We start from the raw sequence: 27,815 nt of genomic DNA on the forward strand, positions 1-27,815 counted from the left end.
TTATTGTGAAGATTAAGTGGAGGTAATAATTTTGTCAAAAATAATCTCTCGTCTGTTAAACACATGCTTCATATCACAGATGGAACTAGCTGTGTTACATTTATTGTCAATTAATTCTTTAAAAAAAGACTGTGGGCCAGGCACAGTGGCTCATGCCTATAATTCCAGCATTTTGGAAGACTGAAGTGGGTGGATCTCCTGAGTTCAAGAGTTTGAGACCAGCCTGGGAAGCGTGGCAAAACCCCATCTCTACCAAAAATACAAAGACTTAGCAAGGCATGGTGGAGCACACCTGTGGTCCAAGCTACTTGGGAGGCTGAGGTGGGAGGATTGCTTGAGCATGGGTGGTGGAGGTTGCAGTGAGCCAAGATCATACCACTGTACACCAACCTGGGTGACAGAGTGAGACCTTTTCTCAGAAAGAAAAACATCTTATGAAATATGTATTATTACCCCTACTATACAGATGAACAAATTGAGGCTCTTGGAGATTGACAGTCTGGCCCAAGATTATACATCCCACCAAGCTGCAGGGCTAAGAAGCATGAAAATGGGCTCTAGCTAGGATGCATGTAGCTATAACTTCCTATAAAAATTAAGGTGTCTTTTTATAAAATATCTCTGAAATGACAGTTCCTATTAATATTCTTATATGTATCTCCCTCCTATGTATCCATATAGTCCCCATATCGGACATTGTAAATCAAACCAACTTAGAGGCAGGAGCCAGAAACTCATCTGATCTCAGCCAACAGATCATCCTGTGTGCAAATTGCTTCTCTGCCTCCTTGTTCATGTTTTCCCAGTTTCTTTTCTTTTTCTTTCTTGAAGACAGGATCTCTCTCTGTCGCCCAGGCAAGAGTGCAGTAGCGTGACCTAGGCTCACTGTAACCTCTGCCTTCCAGGCTAATTCTCATGCCTCAGTCTCCTGAGTAGCTTGGATTATATGTACACACCACCACTCCTGGCTATGCCATGTTGCCCAGGCTGGTCTTGAACTTTTAGGCTCTGGCGATCTGCCTGTTTTGGCCTCCCAAAGTGTTGGAGTTACAGGTGTGAGCCACCATGCCTGGCCCCCAGTTTCCATATTAGTAACTCACATGTAGACTACAAGGATGCACCATTTTGAAAACCTGCAATGGTCCGCTTTTCAAATCACCCAAATATGCTAAAGAAATCGGTGTGACTGTTGTCTCACAATGGGAGGCAGGGGCATGGGGTGGAATGTAAGATCAATGTCATGACAAATGTGGAAAAGAAACTGTTGCTGTTTTTCCAACTCCATGTGTTTCCTTCCATATTATTACACTCTCCTGGTAGAATGGTGTTTATATGTGAATTTTTTTCTTATGTAGACAGTAATTATAGGATATGAACCTGATTCCAGTTGCAAAATTTACTATGAGCTTCGCTTTTAAGTTGCTTATGAATAGGCAAATCTATGCAAATAATAATGACAATATTATTATTTTAAGACAGGGTCTCACTTTGTCACCCAGGCTGAAGTGCACTGGTGTGATCAAGGTTCTCTGCAACCTTCACCTCCCAGGCTCAAACAAACCTCCCACCTCAGCCTCCCAAGTAGCTGGGACCACAGGCACATGCCACCACACCTGGCTAATTTTTTGTATTTTTTGTAGAGATGGGGTTTCATCATGTTGCCCAAGCTGGTCTTGAACTCCTGGGATCAAGCAATCCACCCACCTTGGCCTCCCAAAATGCTGGGATTATAGGCATGACCTAGCACGCCTGGCCTGATCTCTGCAAATTCGATATGCATTTCAGAACAATTTTTATTTGTCCCTTTATTGGTAGTGCAGTCTCAAGGCGAAAAATCTAAGGGTTTTTGTCTTATTTGCTTACTCAACAAGTATATATTGGACTCTTACTAAGCACCAAGCATGGTCACATGCATGAGCTGTGGCTAGCACAGCGTATAAGACAAACTTGATCTCAATTTTCAAGGAGTGTATAATCTAGTAGATGAAGCCAATGTTGAACAATGTCACAATACTAACAAATGGGTGAGACAGTCTAACAAATTGAGGATGCTATGAGAGTGTGCCATGGGGACTTGCAGCCTGGAGATTGAGAGAAAGCTTCCTTGAGGGAAGTTGCGTTTCAGCTGAGACAGACTGCCATCTGCTCGAGGTTTTGTAACTGCATTCACATCCCTACTTGGACACTTCACCCAATTACTGTCTCCGAGCTTGGGTGTAAAACAAGGACAATATGCACTTGGCAGGGGTTGTGAGAAGGGGAGAGAACACAGGTAAAGCACACTTAGGCATACAGTAAGCACTGAGTGCGTGATGGTCCTTATGATTATTCATCATTGTAAGCACCAAGTGAAAGCTGAAGAAAAGTCTGACCAACAGCCCAAGATAAATGCACAGTAGGGAAATTTGGCAAAGGCTCCGCATTCGGGGGCAGTCCGTACTTTACACTTTGTATGCGGGCTTCAGGTCCTGAGTTCCAGACATTGGAGCAACTAACACTTTAAGATTGCTAAATATTGCCTTCATGAGAAGTGGATAAAGAATTTTGGGAGGTTGATTTCTTTCTAGATGCAGTTTAGCGTATGACGAGGTCATATTTTTTCAGGCAAAAGTAAAAGACCTGAGAAACTACCTGGCAAGAGGACAATCAGATTTTGGCTGGCTCAAGTGACAAGCAAGTGTTTATAACCTAGATGGAAGGGGAAGGGATGAATGCTCCATTGGAGGTTTTACTCGAGGGTCAGAAAGAGACCCGGCGCCACCAGAATGAGACCTGGAAGTGGGAAACGCTGGGTTCCCACGAGCGCGCGCAGGACACGTGCGTCAGGAAGCTGGGTCCGGGGTCCGGGTGCCCAGCGCTGCTCCCCTGGCGCTCCTCCCCAGGCCCCCCGGGAGCTTGGATCCCGGCCATCTCCGCACCCTTCAAGTGGGTGTGGGTGATTTCGTAAGTGACGTGACCGCCACCGAGGGGAAAGCAAGCAAGGAAATGGGAGTGAGCGGGGCAGGCGGGGCGGAGTTGGATCGGGAGCAGTGGGAGGGATGCAAAAGAGGAGTGGGAGGGATGGAGGGCGCAGTGGGAGGGGTGAGGAGGCGGAACGGGGCGGAGGAAAGGAGAAAAAGGCGCTAGGGCCCCGCGGGAGGAAGTGCGGGAGCTCTCGACTCTCCGCTGCGCGGCCCCTGGCGGGGGGAGCAGCCAGGTGAGCCAAAGATGCTGCTGCGCTCGAAGCCTGCGCTGCCGCAACTGCTGCTGCTGCTCCTGGGGCCGCTGGGTCCCCTCTCCCCGGGCGCTCTGCCCGGACCTGCGCAAGCACAGGACGCCGTGGACCTGGACTTCTTCACCCAGCAGCCGCTCCACCTGGTGAGCCCCTCGTTCCTGTCCATCACCATCGACGCCAACCTGGCTACGGACCCGCGGTTCCTCGTCTTCCTGGGGTAAGCGCCAGCCTCCTGGTCCTGTCCCCTCTCCGATCCTCCTGATACCTATGTCTGCCCTGCCAGCCACTCTCCTTCTTTTGCGCGGAAACAACTTCACACCGGAACCTCCCCGCCTGCCTCGCCCCACCCCACTTCCCGCCTCTCATTCTCCCTTTCCTTCCCTTACTCTCTGACCCCAACACGCCTTTTTGGGTATCATTTTTAAAAAATAGATTTAGGGGTTACAAGTGCAGTTCTGTTACATGGGTATATTGCATTGTGGTGACATCTGGGCTCTTAGTGTAACTGTTCCCGAATCGCGTACTGTATCTAATAGGTAATTTCTCATCCCTCATCCCTCTCCCACCTCCCACCTTTTGGAGTCTCCAGTGTCTACTATTCCACTAAGTCCTTGTGTACACATTGCTTAGCGCCCATTCTAAATGAGCCTTTTTATTTCTTTCATTCTGTGTTGATTAAGCACCAGGTAACGTCAAGTATAAGTGGAAATTTGAAAAAGAAACTGCCTACTTGCCCCAGTACATTCCTCCCACGAGGAGGAGAGCCCGGCAGGTGCACGTGGAGGCCTGACAGTGCTCGAATTGCTGTGCAGTGTAGGACAAGTAAGAGTGTGCCTAGGCTTCCATCTTTTAAACTCTGTTAGGAAGATTTCTTTTTCTTTTCTTTTCTTGGGGTGGGGGGAGCAGATGAAAAGCGCTTCATAGAACAATAATAAATGAGACCGAGGGGACTACTGCAGTGACTTACAAAGTCCTAATAAAAAGATGTCTCTCCAAAATGGGGCTGCAAAATGTGGTGCTGCCTTATCAGCTCTAAGTTTTTTTTCTTACCTGAGAAAGAAGGATCCTGATGCAAGTTCAGAGCTCCTGCCCCATGAATGCAGGCTGACCCCAAGATGGGGAGCTACAGGGACAGTCTCAGGCCTTCTAGACTTCTTACATAGTCCCTTTATATAGGCCCTGGGAGCCTCCAGTGATGGCCACATCTTGACCAGCCAAAATAGAGGGAAAGATCACCATGTGTCAAATACTTAGCCGCTGTCCTCCCTGAACCCACACTATAGTTGCCAGCGCCAATTTCATGGGTAGTGTACTGGTTAAGAGATGGACAGACCATCCTGGCTTGACTCTCAGCTCTGGCAAAGATGAGTGACTCGGTTTTTCCATGTCTCTTGGCCACCATTTCTTCAGCTGTAGAATGGAATTTCTCAAGCTTGCCTCAAGGATTACTGCCTGAGGATTTGATGATTTGTTAAGAGCTTCACAGTGTTTGACCCATAATAAGTGTTTGATGCTTAAAGGAATTGTTTCTTCCTAGGACATGGTGAGCATTTGGTAGTCATTCACCGGCTTTCTGTTTCTTTAGATCATAGTTAACCTCTCCTTTCCCTTGTGGCACTAGAATTTTCTGGCGAGAAGGAACCCTTACGTTTTGCCCTTCCCCTTAAGGACAGGAAGCTGATACTAGGCAGCAACTAGTTTGGGAATAGGAAGATTACTCCAGAGAAATGCTGAACCACAGAGCTCCAGATCTCAGGACCCCAGTATTCACTTGCTGGAGTTGAGGGGGGAGCTTACTAAAAATGAGGATGAAGTCGATGTCCATTTGCTGAAACGTGAGGACTCGAGGTCTCTTCTGCTGCAGCCAGCATATTCCCCCACCTGTCCCCTAGAAAGAACAGATGGGGGTTCCCCCCTAGAGTGGCAGGCCCAAAAGAAAAAACATAGAGTATGACTTTCAGGGTCTGGGCCCGATCAGCCATCAGTCAAGCTCCCCGCAATTGACTAACACCCCCCAACACATAGAACTTCCAATCTGCAGTTTAGTGAGGATGATACCTTCGTTCTTCTTAAATACATCTTTTAGTTTCCCAGAGCACCCTTCCCCCACCCCTTGCACCTTTCTGTTAAAGACTTGAGTATAATGAAATACCAAGAGAGCATAACATGTGATAGATAAAACTTTTTTTCTGGTTTACAAAACAGTTTATTCCTGTCCATACGTGCTTCTCTCCAAGGCTAGCTGCTGTCTGTCCCAGCCCCCTTCCCTGGAGAGGCCATCTGCCATACCTGCTTCCCAGAAGCATCAACAAGCACACCCAGAATGTTCTCTGCTAAGGCCTAAAAAAGGCAGAAACCCCTTCTCCTCATCTAAGACCTAGCTTCAAAATTAGAGTCTGAGGGTTCATCTCCCCAGGAGGGTATAGGGCCCAAGCAGCCCAACCATCTCAGAAGACAGCACTAAGCTTTCTATGGGCCCACAGTAGAGGAGGATAGGACGCCTGTTGTTTATTTATTACAGTTCCTCAAAAGTGAAGATGTGTGGGCGGGATGGCGAGAGCTGAGCAGACCAAAAGCTGAAGGAATAAGGAGAGAGAGGCGGACACAAACAGTGAACACTTCCTGAGTTCTTGTCATTTGCCTGGTCCTGTTCTAAGCACCTTCTAGGTGTTAATCCATTTAGCCTGGGCTACAACACTATGAGGTGACTACTTTTATCATCCCCATTTTAAAATGGAAGAAATTGAAGCTCAGGGAGATTAAGTAACTTGGCCACAGTTTGAAACTAAACTCTGATCACATGAGACAATAGTACCCATAAAAAGGGAAAGCAGTATATATATATATACATACTCTATCACCCAGGCTGGAGTGCAGTGGCAAGATCTCAGCTCAGTGCAACCTCTGCCACCCTGTAAAAAATATTATTTTTTACAGACTGCCACCCGGGTTCAAGCGATTCTCCTGCCTCAGCCTCTGAGAGTAGCTGGGATTACAGGAGCCTGCCACTGTGCCCAGCTAATTTTTGTAGTTTTTAGTACAGACAGGATTTCACCATCTTGGATAGGCTGGTCTTGAACTCCTGATCCACCCACCGTGGCCTCCCAAAGTGCTGGGATTACAGGTGTGAACCACTGTGCCTGGCCCAGCAGTTATTATTTTTTACAGGAAAGAGAGTGGGATATGGTAGAAGAAGACTGTTTGGAAAGGAATTGAAAGATTGATATAATGAAAAGAAGCATTGACATGAGAGTAACAGTATCAGGATCCAAACCTTCATTTAAGGTACTTCAAAGAGGCTTAAGCAAACTTAATTATATGGCGTGGTTCTGGTCTCCACGATGGCAAATACATATTTTTTTCACGTTTGCAACCAGAGAAGATAAAGTACACAAAACTTAAATAATAGTGGTAGAGCAATCTAAAATTTAAAAAAAAAAATCTTTCAATTTGTCCTCTTCCCAAAGGGACTTAATCAAGAAACCAATCAAAATACTTCTGAAGCCCAACTGTGTACAGAATTCCAAAGACAGCCTGGCCCTAAACCAACACCATCCAACAGAAGTAGAATGTGGGTCTCATATGCAAAGTCATATGTAATTTTAAATTTTCTAGTATTAAATTGTAACTTTTCTAGTATTAAAAAGGTAAAATTAAATTTTCTAGTATAAATTGTAAATTTTCTAGTATTAAAAAGGTAAAAAGAAACAACTGAAATTAATTTTAATAATTTTATTTAGTTCAATATATCCAAAATGTTTTCTCAGCATGTAATCAATATAATATATTAATGAGATATTTATTATTTCCAAGTCTATATAATCTGGCATGTATACTTACAGTACTTGTCAGACTATATTTCTCCTTTTTTTTTCTGAGACCGTTTCACTCTTGTTGCCCAGCCTGGAGTGCAATGATGTTACCTCGGCGCACTGCAACCTCCGTCTCCCGGGTTCAAGTTATTCTCTTGCCTCAGCCTCCCAAGTAGCTGGAATTAGAGACATGTGCCACTACGCCTGGCTAATTGTGTATTTTTAATGGAGACAGGGTTTCACCATGTTGGCCAGGCTAGTCTCGAATTCCTGACCTCAGGTGATCTGCCCGCCTCGACCTCCCAAATTGTTGGGATTACAGGTGTAAGCCATTGTGCCTGGTCTCAGTCTAACTATATTTCAAGCACTCAGTAGACACATGTAGCTAGTGCTATGGTAGTGGACAGGACAGATCTGCATTTCAGTGAAGACACATGCACAAGCGTAACAAAGAGTATAGTGCTGAGTCTGTGGTAGAAATCCTAAGTACCGTAGAGCAAAAGTGGTACAAACAGCAATCTCAGTGATAATGCAACCCTGCTTGCTTTTCATCGCAATTTGCTTATTTTCCTTCAGCAAAGTTTATCTGTTTTTGCCGATTTGATAAATATTTACTCATAATAACTTTCGATATTAGATTCTTGCATCTTCATAGACAGAGTTGCTTTTCACATTTGGAAAATTGCTTATCAACGTTAAACACATGGTTTGATAACCAGTGTTGGAAAGAGGCACAGACTCCCCGCGCCCCCGCCATGTGCCTACTGATGGCAGAAATGTCCATGGCCAAAGGGAAACAAAGAGCTGGGGACAATCACGCCCCTCATGTCTCCTAACCCCTGGAAAGTGCTGTCCTTCTTACTGAGCTCTTATTGTTCCCTTCCCCACTAACCCTGGGGTATAGTCGATAGGGTTAGTGGGGAAAGGAACAATAAGAGCTTTTTGTGAGGTAACCCTATTCGAGCCTTCTCACATATCTCCTCTACCTCCTTGTCCAAGCTATGACTTGGCTCTTCTCTGAAGACACCGTCTTCCCTGAAGCCCTTTTGAGTAGCCACGGCACACTCTCCCATAGTCCAGTTCTTTTCCTGTTGTCCAGTGCGGCTTCTGGACAATAGCCCACTAATTTGAACTCCATACTGCTGTAGTTCAAATCCCTTTTGACTTGTTACTTTGGGCAAATTACCTGCTTTTGTTCAGGTTCCTTGTTTAAAATGATGATAATAATGCCACTTGCTTCACTGGGTTGTTTTGAGATGAAGTGAAAGAAGGTAGGTAGCTTTGCTTGCCTAAACACTCAGTTTGGACTAGCCTGATGTGAATTACGGATGATGCCATGACGCCGGTGTGTCGTTCCTCATCTCCACATCAGGCTCTCATCCAGCGCTCCTGCTCACTGCACCCTGTCCCTCTCTTACTTACTCCCTCTTATTAACTGAAGACTGGCACTGATCTCACAGTTTCCTCTCCACCTCCAAGCCTCACCATCATCCTAGATGACTTCAAGTCACCTACATAAACTGTCTCGGTTTCTTCACTCTCACATTTTTTAATATGTTGTAACAGATAATGTTACACACAATGTAACACGCAAGGTGTAACAGAACCAGCTTGTCCAGCTCATGAAATGTAGGCATTTCTTCTCAGTTCTGCATTCAGTGGCATCCTGTGGGTATCTGGAAATCAGCCATGGTGAGAATATTTACCATGGGAATTGGCAAATACTAAAAAGCAGGGCACCTTTTTTTTCTGAGAGCCAGACCACAGCTCTCTTACTCTGTAGCTCCCATCATAACAATTTTTAAACACCTCCACTGAACAGCTTCCTCCTCTCTCTACTTCTTCCATACCTGATTTGAGCTTCTTAATCTATTTTGTGAACCACTCTTGTGATAATAACCCCAAATCCCTGTTCCATTGTTCTTCCTGCTAAAATCCCAAACCTGGCTTAGTCCAACTGTATTTTCTCTCTTTGGAATCTACAGGGTGGCCCAAACACCTGGAAATGGAAATATTTTACTTGTTAATTTTAATGCATATTAATAAGTTATTTTTATGCCTCATTTCCAGTCTCAGTGGCCACGCTGTATAGCTCGGCTATTGAGCTCTTGTGGGAGGAGGGAGTGGACAATATCCCAGCCACATAGATTGATGTTGCACCATACATTTTTTAGCTTCCAGACTTCCCTGGCCCTTAGTGTTACCCTTAACTCTCCATGTCTCTGCCTTTCTCATTCTCTACTTTTTAAAACTCTCTGACTCCACCTTCACCTTATCATTTTTAGCACATGACCATACTTCTGCCTCCCAGAGAAAATGAGCAGTTACTTCCTTTTTCTTTTCCTTCTGTCATCAAATCTGCAGACACGTCATGCCTATGTCCAACTTTCCTCCTTTCTCTGATCTCAGGCTGCTTCTTCTAGTTCTGCCCTGAATTCCATCCCCTCCCTGACCCTCAAGGACTTGGCTCTATCAGTCACCTCTTTCCTCTCCTGTATCTTCAGCTCCTCCCTGTTTACCAGCTTCTTCTGCTCAGCATGTAAGCATCCTCTCTCCTTTCCCATCTCAATCACCTCCTCACAGAGGTGCCTCTACAGAAATCACCCATTTCGTGTTCCGCCCTCATGATGGCACCATTATTGTGTCACTAAAATCAGTCTCTCTGACATCATCAATGGCCTTCCTCTGTTGGGAAATCTAATAAACACTTTATCTTATTTGGTCTTTGTTATAGGTTGAATGAGGTCATCCCAAAATCCATATTAGAAGTCCTAACCCCCATTACATCAGAATGTGACTGTATTTGGGAATAGAATCATTGCAGATATCATTCGTTAGGATGAGGTCGTACTGGAATGTGGTGAGCTTGTCATCTAATATGGCTGATGTCCTTACAACAAGGAGAAATTTGGAGACAGACATGCACATGGGGGATTACCACGTGATGACTAGAGTTATGGAGTTGGAGTCAAAAAGCCATGGGAAGTTAGGAGAAAGACCTGGAGCAAATCCTTTCCTATGTCTTCAGAGGGAGCCAATACCTTGATTTCAACTTGATGGCTTTTCAGAACTGTTTCAGCCTTTCTGTTGTTCAAACCCATTCATTTACAGTACTCCGCCACAGCAACACTAACAAAGTAATAGACTCTTGGAGGCGTTTGGCAAGGTTGACAATGGAAGCACTTTCTTACCTCTTTAGGTCCGTCACTTTTTATGTGGGTTCTCTAACAATTCCTCTCCATCTCTCTCTAGCTTGTCTTAAACGTGGCGTTCCTCAGACTTCTAACCTAGGCCTTCTTTTCACTTCATGTATTCCCTGGGTGGTCTCATCCACTTCCAGAAATTACTTAAATTGCTGCTAATGCAGTGCTATGCTGGAAGCTGTTTAACAACTGTCTCTCTGGGAGGAGGGAGACTGGTTTATGGTTTTTGCTGATTTCTGTGATGTAAATACTCCCTCCGTGGTCAATTTCAAACTGCCAACCATTTAACAACTGGCTCACAAAATCTCCAGATTTAACATGTGGCTTTCACAGGCTAACAAGGTGGCACAGCCCACTCCAGCACACCTTTGCTTTTGTGTCAGAGAGAAGGAACTTATTCTTGTACAAAAGGTAAAATAAAAACACCTATAGGCCCTTTTTTTTTTTCCTTAACAAACTGCTCTAGAAATAGAATACTGCAGATTCTTTCATGCATTTGTCTGTTATTTCCATGTCACTGTGGTGGTGGGATTATTTTTCCTTTATTTTTCTTGTATGTGATTAAAATACTGCACATTTGATCAGTTTTAGTTTTATGGCATGTTTTGCAGCCATTCTAAATCTAGTTTTTGTCAGAGGGCATCAGTATTATCTTCTCAAAACAAGAAAATATTTCATTGCAAAAGAGACAAACAAAAACGTCCTTAATACCAAAACTTTGAGCAGTGTCCAAGTGGTAAACCCAAGCAGCATTGGGTTTTCATTTTGTTCAGGAAACAGTCCTCATCTGGCCCCCACTTACCCTTACATCAGGCGGGCCTTGCCCATTCATTCACTTAAATATTTGTTAAACACCAGCGGTGTGCCGAGTACTCATCTAGGTGTTGAGTAGATTCTGATAAGTCAGTCAGGTCCCTGCTCTCAGGGAGCTTGCAGCAGAGATGGGGGCTGCAGTAGCCAGTAAGCCAAGGAAAGGAACTTGGAAGCTGATTTCAGAGAGCAATGAATGCTCTGAAGAAAATGAAGGCAGGACAGTGTGATGGAGAGTGACCCAAGGTGGTACAGTTTGTACCTCTAGGGACCAGGCTGTGACCCAGGTCATGCACAGATGCCTGTCCTGTGATGCCACAGTCCCTTTTCCAGGTACTCTTTTCCTCCCACTTCCCAGCACAACTGCTTACAAATCCAGCTAGAGGAACCCAAATGAGCTGCCTTTAACATAAAACCCAATCAAAACGCCAAGGACCAGAATCAGTGCACAGCTGAAGGCAGTGGCACAGAATCAGCCTGCAGTAATTCTCTCTGAGGAAGTTCCTCATCTTGGTTTTAGGGCCATGCCTTGCGACCTGTGAGCTAGGGGTTACCAGTCCCTGACATTTCCACTGAGGACTTGCCAGTCTATATCCCTAGCCTAGATGTGTCTCCTGAGTTCCAGAGATATACGGCCAAGCACCCAATGGATAGAAATAACGTTTTTTGGTGTTCCATTGGTATCTCAAATTCTGCAAAACTTTTCCCTGTTCCTCCCCATCTTCAATCTATTACCTATTCCTCATCCAGCAAATGATATTACCATCTTGCAAGGTGCTTCCTAGGAGCAATCCTTGACTCCTCCTCAACATCCAGTTAACAACCAAATTTAGTCTGTGTACAGTAGCTCACACCTATAATCCCAGCATTTTGGAAGGCCAAGGCAGGTGGACCATTTGAGGCCAGGAGTTCAAGACCGGCCTGGCCAACAAGGTGGAACCCTTCTCATTTATATATATATATAATGGAACGCTTCTCATTTATATATATATATAATGGAACCCTTCTCATTTATATATATATATATATATATTATATAGCAATATATCTATACATGCACGCACACACACACACACACACATATGTATATATATGTAAATCCAAATCTACTATTTCTACCTCTAAATGTATCTTGAATTATCCATTTCTTTCCATCTCTGGGCTGTTACCTTACCTCAGTCTATTACGTTTTGTCTACATTAACACGACCAGAGTCTTGTTCCTTCTCTTCAGTTATTTGTAATGCAGCCTGTAATTCCTTTCTAAAATAAGTCTGGTGAGGTTACTCCAACTGCTTTAGATCCTTCCATGGTTCCCCCCGGCCCTCATATGAAGTTGGCCTTCCATGATGTGGCCCTATTTACTGTTCTTTCCCAGCCTCTCTACTGTTGAGATTCATTCGGGGTGCTGGGAAAATATTAGGGAAATATTAGGGAAAGTTATAGATTGTAGTCTCAAACCTTTTGGAAGGCCAAAAGGTTTTATTAGGACAGGCCGAAGGCAGCCGGCTCATATACATTAGATTAGGGAAAAGACAGATGATAAGAGGCTTTCCCTGTTAAGTCTGTTTACCCCATATCCCTTTGTCTCTGCTTTGTTTACTCACGTAAACTTTGTGCTGGATGGTCCTCTCAGGGGGAGATCAAAGGGGAATTATCCATTAACAGTGTTTACTCTGGACTCTGGAACCTAAAGCTTTTATCATTCATAAAACCACTCTTTTAATCATGATAATTATCCACAAGTGTGTTGACTTCGAACCTCTGTTATGAAATCTTTACTAAATAAATGTTAGGATGTGACAGGGTGGTCTTGGTTGATTGGCGGCAGTCATCCTCTGAAAGCAGTCAACTACCATCCCTAGCCCATTCGAATCACTAATGGTGTGAGAGTGCATTCATTCATCCATCATTGAGTCAGGGTCTGCAGGACAGACCTCCGCAGATGGTGATCGATGTCTCACTCTGTCCCCCATCTCTAGGCACTGGCCACACCCTCTGCTCTTCAGTGATACCAGCTTCTCTTCTATGTCTGGTCTTTGCACAGACTTTTCCCTTCACCTGGAAGGCTTTCTTCAATCCTACCCCACTCTCTTTCATCTAGATAAGGTTTATTCCCTTTTTATGTCTAGCAGTAAAGCCATTTCCCTTGAAAAACCTTCTCTAACCACCCCTCTACTCTCGGCCCAAAGTCTAGATTAGGAGCCCCTCCGAATGTTTCCATAGCATTATTTAAGAACTGTGTATTTACTTGTTTGTATCTATCACTAAACTATAAACTGTATGAGAACAGCTGCTATCTCTGCCTGTTCATCTCCAGCAACTAGCATAATGCCTGGCAGGGTCAACCTGCAACAAATATTTGTTGAATAAATTAACAGATGGCATTATCTCCTTAAGTAAATCTTGCTTTTTTTACCTATTAAAACAGACACATAGGCCAGGCACGGTGGCTCATGCCTGTAATCCCAGTACTTTGGGAGGCTGAGGTGAGAGGATCACTTGAGGTCAGGAGTTCAAGACCAGCCTGGCCAACATGGTGAAACCCCATCTCTACTAAAAATACAAAAATTAGCTGGGCATGCTGGTGGGTGCCTGTAGTCCTAGCTACTAGGGAGGCTGAGGCAAGAGAATTCCTTGAACCTGGAAGGTGGAGGTTGCAGTGAGCCAAGATCAAGCCACTGCACTCCAGCCTGGGGCAACAGAGTAAGACCCTGTCACACACACACACACACACACACACACACACACACACACACAGACACACACACCCCAACTTGTATAATTTAAAATATGACATGCTTGTTATGGAACACTTGTAAAATACAGGAAAGTAATGAAAAAGTCTACCATCTATCTCGCCACATAATGACCATTGCTATCATCCTGGCATATTTCTCTCCTATATAAAAATATATATTTGTTTATTGTTAAAATTACACCATAAGTACTATTTATTTATTTTATTGTGGCATAATATGCAAAACATAAAACTTGCCATTTTAACCATTTTAAGGTGTGCAGTTCAGTGCACTCAGCACACTCACATTGCTGTGCAAATATCACCACTATCTATCTGTCTCAGAACTCTTTCATCTTCCCAAACTGAAACTCTGTACTCATTAAACAATGGTTCATCTTCTGTTTTCCCCTCCCTACAATTTATTTTTATTTGCATTTCTACTAAACTGAAAATAGCTGCTTCTTCCTTAGTTTACATCAGCATTTCCATTTATTTAGCAGTGGTTTTTGAGGATCCCATGGCAGATGTCATCCTTCCTAGAGCTCTTTAGGGCTGTCAGGTATTTCAGTCAGGGTAAATTCTGGGTTAATAACATTTTAAAATCTCACTTTATTCCGAGGTTCCTAGTGCCAGAGCCCACCATACTTTTAGGGGGTTCCCAAGTTACAAACAAAAATGTGGTGAGGAGGAATCACTGAAGTTTTAATATAGGAGACTTATCTTTTGTTCAATTTCTCTTTTGATTTATCTCCTAAACATAAAGAAATACTTTGAAAATTTTACATAGCATTACACATATATAATTAAGCATGAGCACATCTTAAAATTTTAAATTTTAGATCAGATCTTTCATTCCTAGGGTATTAAGAAGTACTGGCAATTTGGCTGGGCATGGTGGCTCACGCCTGCAATCCCAACACTTTGGGAGGGTGAGGTGGGCGAATCACTTGAGCCCAGGAGGTAGAGGTTGCAATGAACTGAGATCATGCCATCGTACTCCTGCCTGGGCAATGAGAATGAAACCCTGTCTCAAACAAACAAACAAAAAAGTATTGGCAATTAGTGCTCCAGCAATCATTTCCCAATTTGAAATAAACCTACATGTAGACAAACTATTTAGGCCATTCCAAGAGTCACATAGCATTGATTTAATATGTTTTCAAAGTATTCCAGAAAGCAATGTGGCCAGCATTTTGCATGTTTGATACTTTAGAAATGTATAACAGGTGTGTCTCTTAACCAGGTCTTTTGTCATCTTAGTTTTTCTCACATAAACGTTTATGAACATCTTCATCTTTTTGAGGGATGGGATTATAGATCATTCTAATTCCTTTCTATAGCATTCGGTACCATTCTATGTATATAATAGGCAGTCATTCGGAGCATTTTTGGCTTCACAGAATATGCAGTTAGAATTGTTCAAATTAGAGGTGTCAATGATGGGAATTAGAATCCTATATAATTCTAAGTCATTTGACTTAAATACAAAAAGAGTGATTTTCCTTGGTGAAGGGAGTCAGGAGTTAAGGAGAGGAGAAAAGATCCTAAGTCATTTATAAACTTCTCTGGAAACACAGGTGTTTGAAGACTTCTTAAAAAGTCATTCACCAAATTTTGTGTGTGTGTGTGTGTGTGTGTGTGTGTGTGTGTTTTAAATAGACTTTATTTTTTAGAGAACTTTTAGGTTCACAGCAAAACTGAATGGAAGGACAGAGATTTCCCATAGACCCCCTGCCCACACACATGCACTGAAGCAGGAGCAGCCGCAAACAAACCTCTCAAACACCAAACAGGGAAGGAAGTGGTGATTTATTCAGCCAGGAGCTGTGGCAGGTGAAAATACCTTAACAACCAAGCTCCTTGACAAAGAAAATCCTTGCCCTTTTAAAGGCTTACAATTCTAGAAATTACATGTGAAAGGGTCTTAATCCATGAAGTAGGCGGGACTACATGACTAGGTGGGGGTTTCATCATGTTTAAGCAAAAACAATGCCTTCCAGAAAGATTCCTCCATACCATGCCTGTGATCTACAGGATTGTGATTAAGGGTGGTGCCCAGTGTGCCAGCCTTTACCTCTCCTATTGAAATGCAATGCAGAATTCTAGGGGGAAGGGCTCTTAGAAGCTTAAGAGGACGAAGAGTCTCCTTCCTCACTCTCTCCTTTGAGAATCTCACCTACAGCATTAGTGAGAGTTCTTACTCGCATTCTCATTCTCCTGATCCTCTATTTTAGCTATTAACTTAGTAGGGCTGTTCCATCGCCCTGTTATGAGTTTAACTTCGAAAGTTGTATGCATAGGGGGTTCTGATGGATCATAGCAGACATCAGATTGTCCATCCCCTGGGCTACATACCTTATACTGACTACCATTATATAAACAGGTTCCCTTCTGTGTCCCTTCACATTTGTAATAACTGTAGAACAAAAGAATGGCAGTAACTTTCCGTCCTGCCTCAGTAACCTGGTGCACACACTGAGAGCATTCTCCAAAATCAGTTAATGTCCCTACTGTATAAGTCCAAATTCTAAGAAGAATAAGTCCCATGATGAGTTTCTTCATGCTTCAGCCATGCGTGGACCAGCCATCTTCCAGGATGTGGCTGGAGCAAGGTTTGTTGTCCTTCTCAAGGTGATTCTGCAATTGCTGTCTGTTTTCTTAGAGGGAGTACATTTAATTTTGAATAACACTAAGGGAAGTGTCTGCACCCACTTTAATCCTGTTTCCTGACACATTTTCCTAAGCTATTCTTAATAGCCCAGTCCATCCGGTCCACCTTTCCAGAACTCTGTGGTCAGCAGGCAGCATGCAGCTTCCAAGTGATACCCAATGCCATTGCAGTTTTCCGGACCAAATCAGCCACAAGTGCTGGTCTGTTGTCTGAGCTGATGTGTAATGGCAGTCCAACCCTAGGGATGAGATTTCAAAGAAGTACACAGATTACTTCACGGGCCTTTTCAGTCCTAGTTGGGAAGGCCTCTACCCACCCAGAGTATGTGCACACCAGGACCGACAAATACTTATGTCCTCTACACTTGGGCATTTCAGTGAACTCTACCTGGAGATCTTCAAATGGAGCTGCTCCATAAGCTTGAAGGCCAGGGGGAATAACTGGACCTTGCCTTGCATTGTGCTGTCCACACATAATGTATTGCTGTGCCACAGTTTTGGTCAGGGCCGATAAGTGTGAGATGTAAAAATACCAGCCTAACAACTTCTTAAGTGACTCTTGGCCTAAATAACTGGTTTTTTTTTTGTACAGCCTGTATGACCGCAGCCCCTAATAGCTGCAGCGCCACTGCTCTTCCAACTGTAGCTGGATCCATCCCTCTTTAATTATTTGCCCCCACTCTGCTTGGAGAAAGTTTTTCTCCTTAGAGTAAGTGGGCACCAAGTTAGGTATCTAGAGAATTAGAGGGCCTGTAACTGCAGCTCGGTAGGGAGTAGATGCCACCTTAGGAGCTACTGAATCAGCCCAGGAATTTCCCAGGGCTACGGAGGTGTGGGCTAGCTGATGTCCTTGGCAGTGCACAACTGCCACCCTCCAGGGTTTCCAAACTGCTTCTAACAACAGTAAGATTTCACATTGGTACTTTATTTCTTTTCCCCCTGACTTAACAGTCCTTTTTCTTGTACAGTGCCCCATGTACTTGAAGGGTTAGAAAGGCGTACTGGGAATCAGTACAAATGTTCACAGCCTTATCGTCACTCAGTTCTAGGGCTCGGGTCAGAGCAGTAAGTTCAGCCTTCTGAGCCGAAGTACCCCGAGGCAGTGGCTTGGCCTTGATTACAGTGTCCAGAGTTACGACTGCATAGCCTGCACACCTTTCTTCTTGTGGATTAACAAAACTGCTTCCATCCACATACAACTCCCAGTCTACTACTGTCCGTGGTTGATCCCAAAGATCAGGCTTGCTAGAATAAACTGAGTCCAATACTTCAACACAGTTGTGTTCAACTGGGCCTTCTGACACTGGGAGCAAAGTGGCAGGGTTTAAAGTGTTGCAGACCTCAATAGTAATGTGGGGATTTTTACATAGCAGGCTCTGGTATTCGGTTAACCTAGCGTTTGTCAACCAGTGATGCCCTTTGTATTCATTAGAGTCACTACTGCGTGGGGTACTTTGATATTTAAGTTCTGCCCCAGAGTTAGATTATCAGCCTCTTGTGCTAGCAGAGCAGTTGCTGCCAGGGCCCTTAAACATGGGGGCCCTCCCTTTGAAACTCTGTCCAGCTGCTTGGACAGATAAGCTACAGGCCTGGGCCAAGGTCCCACTGTTTGTACTAGAACTCCAACTGCTATTTGTTCTCTTTCTGACCGATACAAAGTGAAGAGCTTTGTTAAATCAGGTAACCCTAAAGCCGGGCTGACATAAGTTTTTCTTTCAGTTTCTGAAAGGCCTGCCACTGCTGGGATCCATTCAAAGGGTTCCTTGTCTCCCTGCTCAGTAACCTCGTATAGGGGTTTGGCCAGTACTGCAAAGTTTAGAATCCACAATCTACAGAAACTGTGTCTCCCATGAACTCTCTCACCTGCCTTCTAGTCTCAGGTCCCGGCAAATTGCAAATGATTTATTTTCTCTCTGCTCCTAGGCTGCACTCTCCCTGCCAGATGGTGAACCCCAGATACTGCACTTGCTGTCAGCAAATCTGGGATTTCTTTTAGACACTTTATACCTATAGTCCTCCAGGTGCCAAAGTAAGGCATCTGTTCCTTTAGTGCCCCCAACTGCTGTGGGGTGTCCCAATAAAAGGTCATCAGCACATTGGAGCAACACACAGCCTAAGTCCATAGCAGGAAATTTCTGGAGGTCATGGGCTAGTGCCTCCCCAAAGATGGTGGGAGAGTTCTTGAACCCCAGCGGTAGCCAGGTCCAGGTGTACTGGGTGGTTACGCCTGTTTCTGGATTTTCCCATTGAAAAGCAAATCGTTTCTGACTCTCCAAGGCCAGTCTAATGCTAAAGAAAGCATTCTTTAGGTCCAAGCAGGTGAACCAACTATCCTCTGCTGGCAATAATCCCAACAGTATGTACGGGTTGGGTACAGCTGGGCGCAAAGTCACTGTAGCCTGATTAACCAAACACAAGTCCTGCACTTGCCTACAGTCTTAGATCCCTGGTTTAGGAACAGGCAAGAGGGGGGTGTTCCATGGAGACTGGCAAGGAACTGTAATTCCATAGTCCTCTAAGTGTTTTAGGTGGACCTGAATGCCTTCTAAGGCCTCATGGGGAACTGGGTACTGCTTTTGTCTACCCGGCTGAGGCCCGGGCTTGACCTCAGTAAGCACAGGGTCCTGGTTGATTTCCAGTCCTGGTGGATTGTCCTCTGCCCAGATCTTAGGCCATCGTCTTGCTACTGCAGGTTCTATCTCCTGGCCTGGTTCAGTTAAGAAGAGCCTCCACCCTTCTTCACGAGGAAACCTGAGGGCCATTATGACTCCAGTTTTAGGCAGTGCTAGCTGTAAAATGCCACTCTCGGTAAAGATGATGGTTGCCCGTAGCTTACCGAGCAGATCCCTTCCTAGCAGGGGCAAAGGGCAATCAGGCATGTATAGGAACTGGTGAATCACCTCATGACCCCCCAGCTCACAAGTTCAAAGCAAACAGAAAGACTTTCTCTGACACCCCGGGATCTCCAACAATACCAGTTGTTTCCTTTGATAGGAGGGATATAGGGGTGGTTACCACCAAATATTCAGCACCTGTGTTGACGAGGAAGTCAGTGTCCTTGCTCCCCACTGTCATCCTGACCATGGGCTCTTTGGGGGCAATTGAGCCCAGTCCCCTTCAGTCCAGTGGCCCTTCCATTAGACTGAACAGAGCCCCTTCACTTTTATCTGAAGCCTCATGCTTAAGATCTCCCTGTTTTCCTGTCAGCTGGGGGCACTTGTCCTTCCAGTGTCCCACTTCTCTACAGTAAGCACAATGGTTACGTTGCAGGCGCAGCAACTAGACTGGGTAGGCTTCCAGGATCCCCCATTCCCTGCCCTTCTGGGGGCACTCCTCTAATAGCGGCAGCTATCAAGTCAGCGCTTTGTTGAGCTTGACGCTCGTTTTCTCTACGGCTTACCGCGTCTCTGTTTACAAACACCTGGTTAGCTATTGCCAATAACTGTGAAGTATTCATGCCTGCAAATCCTGCTGCTTCTGCAACTTTCTCCTGATGTCTTCTGCACACTGACTGACTAATGCCGTATTTACCATGTGTTGGCTTTCAGGCCTCTCAGGATCAAAAGGAGTACACATGCAATAGGCTTCACACAGTCTTTCACAAAACTGTGCCGGGCTTTCCTCTTTCCCTTGAATGACCTCAGAGACTTTATTGATATTTGTAGCTTTCTGGGCTCCCTTTTTCAATCCTTCCAGTAAGGCCTGTCTGTACCAGGTTAGCCTTTGCATGCCCTTTGGGGTGTTTGGATCCCACTGGGGGTCAGTCCCTGGCAGCTAGGCCCTGACATACTCTTGGGGGTTCTGGTAATCTACTGGGACATGCTCCTCCAAACATTTGGAAGCAGCTTGAAGTACTCTCCACCTTTCATCAGTGTTAAAAAGATACATAAGCAGCCGGTGGCAGTCAGCCCAAGTGGGGTTATGTGTCTGGACGATACTTTGCATTAGGTCAATGAGAGCTTGGGGCTTCTTGGTATAAGACGGGGTGTTATTTTTCCAGTTGGTAAGATCAGCCGAGGCGAACCGCAGGTATGTGAAAACATGTCTTTCCACCATCCTCTCCGGTATACCTTTGCTCTCTTAAAGGCATCTGCACCCCTGCCTTGGGTTGCAGATGGGCTGCTAGAGGGGAATTTCCTCCTGGGAGGCGAGTGGCTATGGGAGGAGTCCCTCCGCATTCTTTCTTTTCTGGGTGGTTTGGAGGTGTGCAATTCTGGCAGGGATGCTGAGGCTGCAGGCCCAGGGGCAAGGACTCCTTCCTCCTGACAAGGGGGAGGGGGTGTCATCGACAAAAGCCCTCTGCCATTGGATCTGTCAGGACCTTAGGAGCCTGTGTCCCTCGGCGGGTGGAGCGGGATTTTTCCCCAGCTGCCTGCCCCTTTGCCATCGGTACAGTTGCTGCCTATTCTCTCAGCCACTGTGGAGGGTTTAGAACTAGCTGTAGCTACAAGTGTATGTATAGAAATTGATCAGGGTGTCCTAGCTTGCATGTAACTTTATGCCATATTTTGGAGACAAGAGACCTGTCTAGGCTTCCCTCTGAGGGCCAATCCACCCCAAATGTTGGCCAGTCTACCTCACACAAGGTCCTCAGCTTTCCTGGAGTCATAGTCACTCCATAATCCCCACTAAATCCCTTCTTGAAATTTTTCAGCATAGCCCCAGAGAAGTAGGCTTGCTGTGAGTGTGACCCATGTTTTGCACAGAAAACAGTACTCACAGGCAGTAGAGTTGTACTCCACCCTCAGTTTTTCCCACCCTGTACTATGTGACACATTTTCACTTTCCCTTTAGGCCGGTAGGACCATCTCCCTCTCAGGAGTGCTTGTGACACTGCTTGGCATTGGAGAGTTCATTAATCCCCCTGCAATACCTAGACTGTGAGGGCACCTCCTTCTAGCCATATGTGGATTGCCCCTAATCCCAGCTGGCCCCACAATACATTCTGGGCTTACAGACCTCTCTAATGGACCTGCTGCACCCACATTTCATGGCTGGTGAGTCCAACTGGACCCCTCCATTCACTCACACAGTCATGCACCTCCCCCAGTTTTCCCCGCCCTGCACAGTGCAGTACACTCTCTTTTATTTTCAATTCAGGCCTGTAGGACCGTCCCTCTCGGGAGTGCTTTCAGATGCCACTTAGCATTGGAGAGTTCATGAATCCCCCTGCAATACATAGATTGCGAGGGCACCTCCTTCTAGCTGTATGCAAATGTCCCCTAATCCCAGCCAGCCCCACAGGAGCTTGCAGCCCTCTCTAACGGACCTGGTGTTCCCACATTTCACAGCCAGTGAGTCCAATTGGACCCCTCCACTCATTCACACAGTCATTCACCTCCCTCCACCCAAACTGAAACCAAAAGCAGGACTTCCAAGGTTAGTTACAGAGAGAGAGAGAGCCAAGTTCAAGAGTGCCAAATCCGGCACACATGGGTGATTAGGCCACGTTTCCACTTAAAGGAGGTGGGCAAGTTTCCCAGGACCGGTCCTACCGTGTTTTTGTCATCCAGACACTTCAGGCACCCATTCCTTCTCAGTGTTCAGCCACTGGGTGGATCCACACTGTGGGGGCATACCCTGCTTTTTCTCTGGCAAGATATTCCACCGGGGCCAATGCCTATCCGGGAGCGCTCTCGGGACTCACGTCGCCCAAACGGGCTGGAGTCCCCACAGTGGTGCTCCACAGGGCAAGGCAAAACCACCTGGGAGGCTGTCCCAGCCGTCTGCCAACCAAAACTCATTTCCCAGTCGGGGAACCAAAATGAAGCAGGGGCGGCCGCGAACAAACCTCTCGAACACCAAACGGGGAAGGAAGCTGCAGCAGGTGAAAACACCTTAACAACCAAGTTCCTTGACAAAGAAAATCCTTGCCCTTTTAAAGCCTTACAATTCTAGAAATTACATGTGAAAGGATCTTGATCCATGAAGTAGGTGTGGGGTATATGATTGGGTGGTGGTTTGATCGTGTTTAAGCAAAAACAATGCCTTCTGGAAAGATTCCTCCGTACTATGCCTGGGATCTACAGGAGTGTGATTAAGGGTGGCACCCAGTCTGCCAGCCTTTACTTCTATTGAAATGCAATGTAGAAGTCTAGGGGGAAAGAGTCTTCAAAGCTTAAGAGGATTAAGGGTCTCCTTTCTCAGCATAGCCTCCCCCATTATCAACATCTCCTCCAGAGAGGTGTTTGTTCTAGTGGATGAACCTACACTGACACATCGTTGTCACCCAAAGTCCGTAGTTCACAGGAGAGTTCACTGCTTGCATACATTCTATGGGTTTGGGCAAACGTATAATGGCATGTATCCACATTATAGTATCATACAGAGTGTTTTCAGTGCCCTACAAATCCCCTGTTCTCCACCTATTCATCCTTCCCTCTGCAGTTCCACCCCCAACCCCTGGTGACCACTGATCTTTTTACTGTCCCATAGTTTCAGACTGTTTGTTTTTTCAGACAGACATAGAGCTCTCTTTCCCTTAGTTTCCTTTCTCTTATTTCTTTTTCCCCATCAATCATAAAAGGCTATGAGGTTTTTTCCCTAAATGTTGAACACCATCCTACTGGTCAAGCTAAAAATATAAGCTCCTGGCTGGGTGCAGTGGCTCATGCCTGTAATCTCAGCATTTTGGGAGGCTGTGGCAGGAGCATCACTTGAAGCCAGGAGTTTGAGACTAGCCTGGGCAACATAGCAAGACCTCATCCCTACACACAGACCACACACACACACACACACACACACACACACACACACACGCTCTTGCCAGAATTAAAGCTGCAAGTTGTCCTCAGGTGCTTAGATCAGTCCTTTAATTAGATTCAGATTAAGATGCTTCCTCCTTGAAACAATGATTCCCTTTCTGTCATGCCCAATAAGAAAAAAAATAAAAATTAAATAATATTGCCTGTAATCCCAGCTACCTGGAATGTGGAGGCACAAGAATTGCTTGAACCTGGCAAGCAGAGCTTGCAATGAGCTGAGATCGTGCCACTGCACTCCAACCTGGGCAATAGAGCAAGACTCTATCACAAAAACAAAACAATATGATTTTTTCCTCTAAGTCCTGCGCAGGAAAATGTTAAGAAATAAGTCTACCAGGAAAGAAGGAAGTAAGAATGTTTGACTAGATCTTCTTGGAAAAAGTAATTACACTTTCCTGCTTATCTTCCTAACAGTTCTCCAAAGCTTCGTACCCTGGCCAGAGGCCTGTCTCCTGCGTACCTGAGGTTTGGTGGCACCAAGACAGACTTTCTAATTTTCGATCCCAAGAAGGAATCAACCTCTGAAGAGAGAAGTTACTGGCAATCTCAAGTTAACCAGGGTGAAAATTGTTAAAGATTAACTCTGTATTTTAATTAACGTGAGTTCGTCATGAGAATGCTTAGAGAAAAATGTTATTGCTCACACCTAACAGTTCATAAGAGATTAACTTCCTCTCCCCTCATCTGGCCTGTGGAGGAACCTGAACAAAAGGAGGAGGCAGGGCTGGGTGCGGTGGCTCATGCCTGTAATCCCAGCCCTTTGGGAGGCCAAGGCAGGTAGATCACCTGAGGTCATGAGTTCGAGACCAGCCTGACCAACATGGAGAAACCCCCATCTCTACTAAAAATACAAAATTAGCCAGGCATGGTGGTTCAAGCCTGTAATCCCAGCTACTCAGGAGGCTAAGGCAGGAGAACCATTTGAATCTGGGAGGCAGAGGTTGCAGTTAGCCGAGTTGGCGCTACTGCACTCCAGCCTGGGCAACAGAGCAAGACTATGTTTCAAAAAAGGAAAAAAAAGGAGGAGGCAGTGGGCAGGTTTCCTTATCATGATGTTTGTCATGTTCAGTGTGAGACCTCACAAAAAAAGATGTCCTGACTATAACTGAAAGCTCATTGTACTGCAAATATTAACAGAACAGTGATTATAGCTGAAGGACAGAGCTGCTTGGAGGGAACACGTAGATAGAATTGCATCAAACTAAAGAGAGTATTTCTAGCTGAAGACAGGATGATAGATTGAAGGATATAGATTCTAAAAATAGAATGTGAGTGAAAGAGATCCATGATCACCTGGGTGAGTTTAAATATTAGGAGTCCCTGAGCAAGTGCTCCCAGGCAGAACACTCATGCCGAGTCTCCCAAGTCCAGAGGATGTATAAAATATAAATTTACTAGAATACATTATATACATGCTATTATAATTCAGTGGTATATACAATATTTTCAGTACCTTTTTCTTTTTTTTAGGGAGGGAAGGAGGGAGGGAGGAAGGCAGGAAGGGAGGGAAGGAGAAAGGGAGGGAGGAAGAAAGGGATGAAGGAAGAAAGGGAGGAAGGGGGGAGGGAGGGAGAGAAGGGAAAGGAAGGAAGGAATTCAAGCAATGAGAAAGACATTGCCGACCTGGATCTAGAGGTTTACAAGTTGATTTCTTTTTTTGAGAGAAGGAAAGAAAAAAAAATGAGTAAAGGAGAGAAAGAAAGAGGAAGAGAGAGAGGGAGGGTGAACGGAAATATTGCTTTATTCTGAAAAAAAAAAAAAGGGTATTAATAATGGCCAATCAATGTTTCATTTAAACCTATGAGTAGGTGTGATGTGGTATTGACAAGAATGTATATTTTGTGTATTTGAAGTGGAGAGCTCTATAAATATTTATTAAGTTTACTTGTTCCGGATCTGAGTTCGAGTCCTTGATATCCTTACTAATTTTCTGTCTCATTGAGTCTAAGTCTCTATGTATCTGGGTGTTAGGATCGTTAGCTCTTGTTGTTGCATTGATCCTTTTACCACTATATCTTTGTTGCTTTAAAATCTATTTTATCCACTACGAGAATTGCAACTCCTGCTTTTATTTATTTATTTATTTTTGCTCTCCATTTGGTTGGTAAATCTTTCTCCATCCCTTTGTTTTGAGGCTTTGTATATCCTTGCATGTGAAACAGGTCTGGATGTAACATGCCGTTGGGTTTTGGCTGTGTCTTTTGATTGGGGGATTTAGTTGATTTAAATTTAGGGTTACTGCCATTTGATGTTAACTGGCTGTTTGATCCATTCGTTGATGAAAATTCTTCTTTATGTTGGTGCTCTTTACTTTTTGGTTTATTTTTAGAAAGGCTAATACTGGTTGTTTCCTTCTGTGTGTAATGCCTCTTTCAGAAGCTCTTGTAAAGCAGGCCTGGTGGTAATAAAATCTCTGAATACTTGCTTGTTCATAAAAGATTTTATTTTTCCTTCAGTTATGAAGCTTAGTTTGGCTGGATATGAAATTCTGGGCTGAAAGTTCTGTTCTTTGAGGATGTTGAATATTGGCCCCCACTCTCTTCTGGCTTGTAGAGTTTCTGCTGAGAAATCTGCTGTAAGTCTGATAGGCTTGCCTTTGTGGGTAACCTGACCTTTCTCTCTGGCTGCCCTTAGTATTTTCTCCTTCGTTTCAACCCTGGTGAATCTAACGATTATGTGCCTTGGGGTTGTTCTTCTTGAGGAATATCTTTGTGGTGTTCTCTGTATTACCTGGGGTTGAATACTGACCTGCTTTGCTAGTTCAGGAAAATTTTCCTGAATAATATCCTGAAGAGTATTTTCCAGCTTGGATTCATTCTCTCCATCGCATTCAGGTACACCTATCAGAAGTAAATTTGGTCTTTTCACATAGTCCCACATTTCTTGGAGACTTTGCTCATTCCTTTTTATCCTTTTATCTCTAATCTTGTCTTCTTGTTTTCTTTCATTAAGTTGGACTTTGACCTCTGTTATCCTTTCTTCTGCTTGAACAATTCGAATGTTTAAACCTGTGCATACTTCTCGGAGTTCCTGTATTGTAGTCTTCAGTTCCATTAATTCACTTATATTCCTCTCTAAGTTGTCTATTCTCAATAGGATTTCGTCAAACCTTTTTTCAAAGTTCCTAGTTTCTTTACGTTGGGCTACAACATGTTCTTTTAACTCACAGAAGTTTCTTATTATCCATTCCTTGAAGAGTGATTCTGTCATTGGGATGCGCTTGTTCTCCGTCAAGCCCTGTTCCATTGTTGATGTGGAACTGTGATCATCTTTAGAGGGAGAGGCGTTCTGATTCTGAGTATTCTCAGCCTTTTTATGCTGGTTTCTTCCCATCATTGTAAATTTATCCTCCTGTTGTCTTTGAAATTACCAACTTTCAGATTAGGTCTCTTGATTGGACGTCCAAGTTGTTAGTTCCCAGGGCGTTAAGACTGATGGTGCTTTTCTGCCCAGGATTCTCCTGTCTGGCTTCCTTCTTGTGTCCGTAATGGGTGACTCTGCCTTCCCCGGGCTCCAAACCTCGGTCAGAAGGGGAACCAGTCTCGTTTACTCTGCGCCGAGAGCTGCCGCACTGAGGCACCGTCACAGCCGCTGCACCGGTCTCCGGAGTCGTGCTGGGGGCCCGTGTGGGTCCTCCAAACCTCGGTTGGAAGGGGAGCCGGCCCTGTTTACTCTGCTCCCAGAGCTGCCGCACCGAGATGCCGGCGAAACTGCTGCGCCGGCCACAAGAGTTGCGCTGGCGACCCGTGTGGTTCCTCCACTGGGGATCTTCTGCTCCCTGAGCGACCAGAATTTGTCTGAAAGTGTGGCGTTCTCTAGTTCTCTGCGCTTTGACTGAGAGCTGCAATCCCGAGCTGTTATCGATCGGCCATCTTGGATCGTTCTCCACCTTTTTCTTTTTAAATTATTAAAAAAGGGGGTGGGAAAAAAGAAAAAAAATTATTAAAAAATATAGATACGGTCTCTCTACATTGCCCAGGCTGGTCTCAAACAGACTCTGATGTTGGAGCTTATACACCTCCAGGGCCATTTTATACACGAAAAGGTGTATAAAATGGCCCTGGAGGTGTATAAGCTCCAACATCAGATTCTGATTTTAGCAAGCTTGTCAGGTGATTCTTATACTGAAAGTCTGTGACCTTCACCTGAGAAACCGGCCCTAGGGAGCCATGAAAATGTGACCTGTCTTTCAGAAGTGCTATCAGCCATCCAATGGAAGTTAAATCATTATCTTAATTACTAGGCTGGGTGCCGTGGCTCACACCTGTAATTTCAACACTTTGAGAGGCTAAGGCAGGAGGATCACTTGAGCCCAGGAGTTTGAGACCAGCCCGAGCAACATAGAGAGACACTATCTATATTTTTTAAACAATTTTTTTCTTTTTTTTTACCTTTTTTTCCTCTGCCCCTTGTTTTAATAATTTAAAAAGAAAAAAAGTACTGAAAATATTGTATATATCATTGAATTATAATAACATGTATATAATGTATATATTTATTATGTGGAATATTTGATTATTTCATATATTATATCTTTTCCTTCTGTTTATTTCCTCCAGTTAGGAAGTATTTAGAACAGTTCATCAGTAATTAGGGCTAA

At 44.6% G+C, this 27,815-nt stretch overlaps 1 protein-coding gene across 4 annotated transcripts in view; it reads left to right on the forward strand.

The window, feature by feature from the left end:
- The first annotated feature begins 3,144 nt into the window (after window positions 1–3,144).
- Window positions 3,145–27,815, forward strand: part of HPSE (heparanase) — a 51,670-nt gene continuing 26,999 nt past the window's right edge. For all 4 annotated transcript variants that reach the window (XM_054253187.2, XM_002745645.5, XM_054253186.2 and 1 more), the window contains exons 1-2: window positions 3,145–3,431; window positions 23,630–23,775. In XM_054253187.2, coding sequence (XP_054109162.2) covers window positions 3,208–3,431; window positions 23,630–23,775 — 370 coding nt within the window. In that variant the 5' untranslated portion in view covers window positions 3,145–3,207. The remainder of the gene's footprint in view (window positions 3,432–23,629; window positions 23,776–27,815) is intronic.

Source organism: Callithrix jacchus, chromosome 3, assembly GCF_049354715.1.
Source record: "Callithrix jacchus isolate 240 chromosome 3, calJac240_pri, whole genome shotgun sequence".
In the NCBI taxonomy this organism is placed as follows: domain Eukaryota; kingdom Metazoa; phylum Chordata; class Mammalia; order Primates; family Cebidae; genus Callithrix; species Callithrix jacchus.